The following is a 6,435-nucleotide window of genomic DNA, read 5'->3' on the forward strand; positions in this document are numbered from 1 at the left end:
AAATTTCCTGAGTATGAACTTTTGAGAGTCAAAATTCCCTTCTTCAGATACATTTAGAAGGGAAAGCATGTAGGGATTTTACCTATCCCAAATGTAGGAAGGGTATTTAAAATAAAGATGTAAGGTAGAATAATCCTGGAATTAGCTTGATAGGGTTGGGGTGTAAAAAGCAGAAAATGACCATCTGTAGTGAGAGAAGAATTTGATTTCTCTATAAACCCTTGAAGGACAGGGTGCCCATTTTTTCGAATTTGCAAACAAACCCAATTTCAGCACTGTCCCATGGTAATTTTCCTTTAAGTTGTAGTAGAGTTGCCAACACCCAGGTGGTGGCTGGAGATCTCCCAGAATTACATCTGCTCTCCAGGCTACAAAAGTCCATTCCACTTGAGAAAATGGCTTCTTAGGAGGGTGGGCCTTACAGCGTTTAATCTTGCTGAGGTCTGTCCCCAAACCTTGCCCTCCGCAGACTCCACCCCTACCCCAAATCTCCAAGAATTTCCCAACCTAGAGCTGGCAACCCTACGTTGAAGAGTTATCAATACAATTCTTGATCTGTCCATATGTAATACCACTGCCATGCCGTGGAATTTCTTTGTTCTCTCAACATTTTTGTCACTCCTAAACGTGGACAGGGAATTTCGACATGCAACAAACGGGTGCCAGGTGGCAGATTCTCAAACCAGATGGCTCAAAACCACATGGTTAGTTGGCATGCCTGCCCAAGGAGGCTTTGCACTTTTTACATTTTTCAAGCAGCCAGTCCATATGGCTTTTATGACAAACCGATTTTGAGGCCTTGACCCAAGACTCATGGACCCAAGACAAGCCCCTGATGTGGAGTTCTAGTTTTCTTCCCCTCTCTTTGCTTATTTAGAAGGCATTTCTTGTTTTGTACACTGCTTTGCTTCCCCACTGGCCAGCGATTTTAAATAGGTCACAAACCCATTTGGAGGAGGTAGAGTCTGGGAATGCTGCCATCTTCTCCAGCCGAAATGATCTCTGTTGCCCCAAGATCAGTTGTAATTTCAGTAATTTATGTGCATAAATATGGAAGCAGGATCACCAGCACTAACCTATCCCCTCCTACTTGCAAGCTTTATACCAATGAAAGCTGTTCCAATAAGCAGGAAACCAGAAAAGGCACCATTCGCCGTCTTGGGGATGGAAGCGATGTTCAAACATTTTGTGCACATGAATGCTCTGCACTAACGTTAGGCTGAGTCTAGGTAGGCAGGGGGCAAGGCCTGCAGATGTAATCCTGTTCCACCAAGCTGACATAAATCGCCTGAGTAGAGTACCATGCTGTGCCAAGCGCTAGATCTTTAGATCAATATATTTTCTGCCTGATGTTCGTTTGGCTTAATGACATGATGCAATCTTCCAAGGGCTCTTGCCTGCTTTTGGGGTGCTTCTGGGGTACTGTGAAACATTTGGAGGAAGTGGTCTAGAAAAATCTCGATCCAGCCAGTCACCTAAGGCCCAGGCAACTACTTGTTCATTTGACTTACCTGCAACTGGGTTTTTTGTTATCATTGCACTGGTGTGCATTTGATGTCTACAACACGACCGTGTGCAAAAACGCAGACCTGGACCCCTGACAGGATTGCTGAGTACGGAAGAAAGAGCAAGCAAGGTGGAGACTGTCACTCAAGATTAAGTTGTCCTCATACTTTGAAGAGTTAAGGTGATATTGACGAAGAACCACCAAAGTCTGGCTAAAAGCCAAGGAGGAACAAACCCTGTTTTTTCATAAGTTGCTTAGCTTTGCAAAAAATGAATCTTGTCAACAGAACGGTCAAACACGCAACACAGTATATAAGAAGTCCGAAGAGAGTGGTAGGATTGGAGAAGAATACAGGAAGACCTGAGTCTACTGCAAGATCCTCCGGTGTCCAGAGAACAGTGTGAGGACGCAGGAAAATCCCAGTCCAGGCAAAGAAAGTGTGGTAAGATTGGTGAGGCTTTATACATCTACAAACAGGCAACCCACAACGACTTGTAAGATGGGGGGGATCTCATCTCCCCCTCCCCCCATTTGTGCTTTCTGAAAAGAGAGACATATCTGTCCTCTCCTTTGGACTCACGTTAGTCAAGAGTCACCAGTCTTGCTATCCAGTGATTACTTTTCTATTCTAAAACAATGGTATTAAATAAAGGGGGAGTCGCTGTCAGTGCACAATACTTTGCGTTGCCCTAGGCATTGAACTGTCTTTCCTACTCTTACATTGGCAGTTTCTACCACTGATTCTGCACTGAGGACCTACGTGGCATCTCTCCTAAATCCTCTTGTAGAGTCAACTTGATCCCTGTCATTTCTTCCTGTAAGTACTGGCAAACCTCGGTGGGAAACTGGGCAGGGAAGTGGATGTTTGTATTCAATGTGATATGCTGAAGCAACGTGGTCCCCGCCAGAGGGGAAAGGGGTGCAGAAACACGTGGAACACATGATGACATGTGCAGGATGGGGCTGTGTTCTCATCCAGAATGACACGTAAGTTTTGCATTCTCTTCCATGTCTGCATGTCCCGTGTCTGCCTAGGATCAGGTCCACCACCCGCATGGATAAAGAGCTCCAGACTTCCCCCTCTGCAGTTTTCCCAGCCTGAAACAATCCCAGGGTACAATATTCATGTGGTGGGGAAACCTGAGTTTATCCCTGGAAATATGTTTGTTCTTCCCAAAGACTGTTTCTGGTTGGGCCCCAGGAAATGAACTATTCTGGATTAGAAGTTTCAAAGAGAAAAGTAGTGTGATAGTAGATCATAATTGGTTGGTGGCCTGATGAAGGATTTGTCCTGAAACGAGCCAAATTAGATTGGACCGGTGAGCTCGTTGCCACTCAGCGTTCTTCGTTGTCTTCAAACAGCACCTATGGACTTTGGGACATCACGAACTAACAGCGACGTGACTATAAACAGAACCACTTACCTGTTGAATGCTTGAAGAAATTTGATGGAACTTTTCTTGCTCCTAACGGTTATTGTACTAAACTGCTATTCATTGTTGTAATCTTTATTGTAAATTTATTGTAAATTTGTACATAGGGCAATATATCTTTTGGCTTGCTTCCTTTGTTGTTTTTGGTGCAACCACACACATACAACCAGTACCTTCCGTCCGGTTTCTAGTCTACCTGCACGCACATGCTTACGTTTCTTTCTCTGCGTTCAGGAATCCGGGGCTTTTAATCACATGGGAACCCCCCTCTACACACAGAGCTGGGCATCTGTAGATTCTTTCCCCAGGTTTCCTGTGGATACAAACAGTCACAGCTCAGCAGGGGAAGGCCCAAGGCTTCTAGCCTTCCTCCTTCCACACATCTCCAGAAGACCTTTGCTGTTGAGAGCGCTGCGGCAGGGAATAAGCTGGATTTGGGAGGAAGCATTTTTCCTGATTTTAATAACTTCCCCACAAAGCACTTGAAGGCTCAGAACATCCGAGATCGGGAAAGGGTGGAATTGAGATCAGAATTTGTGCCTCTAATTCCCATGTTCCTTGATAATATGAATTGTTTTGGGTAGAGTTTGCCAGTTCCCTACCCCCTTTAAAAAAAAAACCCTGATAGCTACATTCTGTAAATATTTATCTTCCTGATATGGAGGACAATGTGGATGCCCAGTTTTCACTGTTGAGTTGAGAGGCCTTTTTAAAAATGAGTTCTTCTGCACATTTGTAGAGCCCCAAATGGCAGAACACCCACCTTGCCTGTTGGTAGCTGGCAATTTCACTGGCCTGCTGATAGGAACAAGACCATTAACTTTGCCAACAAGTCATGTTCCTAGCCTGGGCCAGTAAACCAGTAAGAGGAGCTGATGATTCCTTTTGCACTCTGTTCTGATATAATCTGATTTATTGTTGTTGTTTCCTAGGATCAAACATGGTGCCTCAAATAGTCCCCAAGAGCAAAGCTCCAGGAGTTGATTTCTGTGGGGTCGATGAATATTATTACATCATCCGCTCCGACCTGGGCTGCTACATGAGGTCAACCAATTTCCATGAGGGCAAAGACCTAGAAGTCTTTAGCCTGCACAATTCTTGCCGGGGTGGAGATCACTACTTAGCCCACGAGGATGACCTCTTCTATATCATCAAGGGAGACCACTATCGTCGTGTCAGTAACATGAACCAGGACAAGAGTGCTGTGGTGTACAGCCTCCATCCCAACTGTCAAGGAGGAGATCATTACCTGTCCGCCTTCGGTCACTTCTACATTATTTTTCAGAAGAAAGGCATTTACCGCAAGGTCACTAATATGAATACAGATGAAGATGCAGATGAATACACCCTTCACCCAGACTGCAGGAACGGCCTTTATTATTGGGGCTGTAAGGATTACTACTACTTCGTAAAACCCCATGATGAATGGGGCATCCAGTACTTTAAGTCCACCAACTTCCATGAAAAAGAAGATCCGAATACATTTTCCTTCCATGAAACCGTGGTCCCCTTTCTCCCTGGAGGCCTGGCCATTGCTCTTGGTGAGTGTTTTGGTAAATGGGAGGCTCTCAAGACCATCTCCAACGATTCTAACAGTCCCATCACTTGGAACAAGAAGATCACTAAGAAGGTGGGATACAAGAATTCGAAGATGAACTCCGTGGAGAATCACTGGAAGTTAAGTATGACTGCTTCATATCAGTCCGGAGCCCTTGCTGAATCAATTGCCAAATATCAGTTCAGCGTTTCCACCGAACATGGTGGGAAAAGTGTCCAAACCGAGTCGGAAGACTGGAGTGAAGCCACAGAAGTGGAAGAATCGGTTAATGTGACCCTGGAGCCCAAAAGCCAGTTGTACATATGGCAGTACCAGCTGGGCTTGGGCAAGGAGCCCATCTTGTTCTGCCGTGACATGAGGTTTACTAACGATGCCACTCCACCCACAACTATTCCTCTGCCAAAATCTTCTGATAAGTAATGGAAGGGCAGGAGTGCTGAAAGTTTTGCTCCGTGCTGGTTGCTTTTAATAAAGTTTGGGCTCATTAATGATTAGGATCTGTAGAAATTGCAGAGGCTTAGAAGTCTTTAGTGATAGGGATATAGAGAAAGTGAAGCTAAACATTCAGCGAGGATATTATTATTTGATTATAGCACAACTGTTGAGTGTTCCTAACATTCCTGAGTAGTTTGAAGACTCATAGCCATCACTACTTACTTCGAATTACCTTCTTATTAGACTCTTACAATTACTTCATGCTATTTGCTTTATTTCCAAGTATGCAGGCAGGCAAAGGGGTGTGTGAGGGAAGTAGTCAGTCCAGCATCTTTACTCGTCTTCTAGAGGGACTGATTCCAGTTTTCCTCTCTCCACTTAAGCCTCATTTGCCATAAACCATTCTTGCGTTTGCCTTCTGTAATCTTTAGTCTGACTGTTATCATGTTGATCAGCAAATTAAATAAAAGCTAGCATTTCTGAAAAAGAAACAAATGCTGTTCTACATTTTATGCGTATTCTTTTTGAAAATCCTGTCAGAACAGATTCTTTATTTGTATAATTTCAAACAATCAATGTTGGCTGCCTTCCCGCCAACCCAAAGTTTACGTGTGGGTGGCTCAGTATATAAATTCCAACTGCAGTCCTTTTTGCATATCAAAGTTTCATTTTAGTGTAACCCTATTGGGGACTGGGTTGCCAACAGAGGGTTGGGAAATTCCTGGAGATTTCAGGGTGAAGCCTAGGGAGGGCAGGGTTTGGGAGAGGAGGAATATGGATCATGGGGTGGGTTGTCATTTGCCAACCTGGGATGCTTCTCCCTGCCTTCACCCATTTTCCTACAATCTTTCCCCAAAGTTTATAGCAATGCAAAGCCTGGTGGGTGCTGTGAGGGTGGGAAAGTTTGGATTTTCTGTTCCCACTATCAGTCCCGTGCAGTCCTTGTACTAAGAGCCTTTTTAGTGTAGTGGTTAGGAACGTCTGAGTCTAATCTAGAGGAAAGGTTTGATTCCCCATTCCTCTGCTTGAAGCCAGCTGGGTGACCTTGGAAAAAGGAAAAGGAAAGAGAACTGTTCCTGGGACTGCTGTACAGGGAAGAGGAGTAAAAAGAAGGTGTGTGTCAGGGCGAGGGTCCATTCCCCCAAGCCTACAACCATACAGAGAAGAAAACCAAAGAAAGAGAGTTCAAAGGAGCTTCAGAAAGAACACACCTGCTCACAGGAAACACACAAACACAATAACAACAACAACATTCGATTTATATACCGCCCTTCAGGACAACTTAATGCCCACTCAGAGTGGTTTACGAAGTGTTATTATTACCCCACAACAATCACCCTGTGAGGTGGGTGGGGCTGAGAGAGCTCCAGAGAACTGTGACTCGCCCAAGGTCACCCAGCTGGCTTTGTGGAGGAGTGGGGAATCAAACCCGGCTCTCCAGATTAGAGTCCCGTGCTCTTAACCACTACACCAAACAGGAACACTGCAAGGTCATTGTGAAA

General features: G+C 44.7%; 1 protein-coding gene across 1 annotated transcript; it reads left to right on the forward strand.

Moving 5' to 3' along the window:
• Nucleotides 1-1,793: 1,793 nt before the first annotated feature.
• On the forward strand, nt 1,794-5,422 carry LOC129340279 (uncharacterized). Its single transcript, XM_054994984.1, has 3 exons — nt 1,794-1,949; nt 2,236-2,324; nt 3,873-5,422. Exon 3 carries the CDS (start codon nt 3,881-3,883, stop codon nt 4,916-4,918), a length of 1,038 nt encoding a protein of 345 aa, XP_054850959.1. The 5' UTR covers nt 1,794-1,949; nt 2,236-2,324; nt 3,873-3,880; the 3' UTR covers nt 4,919-5,422.
• Nucleotides 5,423-6,435: the final 1,013 nt, after the last annotated feature.

The sequence above is a fragment of the Eublepharis macularius genome, chromosome 12 (genome assembly GCF_028583425.1).
Source record: "Eublepharis macularius isolate TG4126 chromosome 12, MPM_Emac_v1.0, whole genome shotgun sequence".
In the NCBI taxonomy this organism is placed as follows: domain Eukaryota; kingdom Metazoa; phylum Chordata; class Lepidosauria; order Squamata; family Eublepharidae; genus Eublepharis; species Eublepharis macularius.

What these genes read in the sequence shown, in the direction of transcription:
- LOC129340279 (XM_054994984.1), top strand. Translation starts at nt 3,881, where the DNA reads ATGGTGCCTCAAATAGTCCCCAAGAGCAAAGCTCCAGGAGTTGATTTC.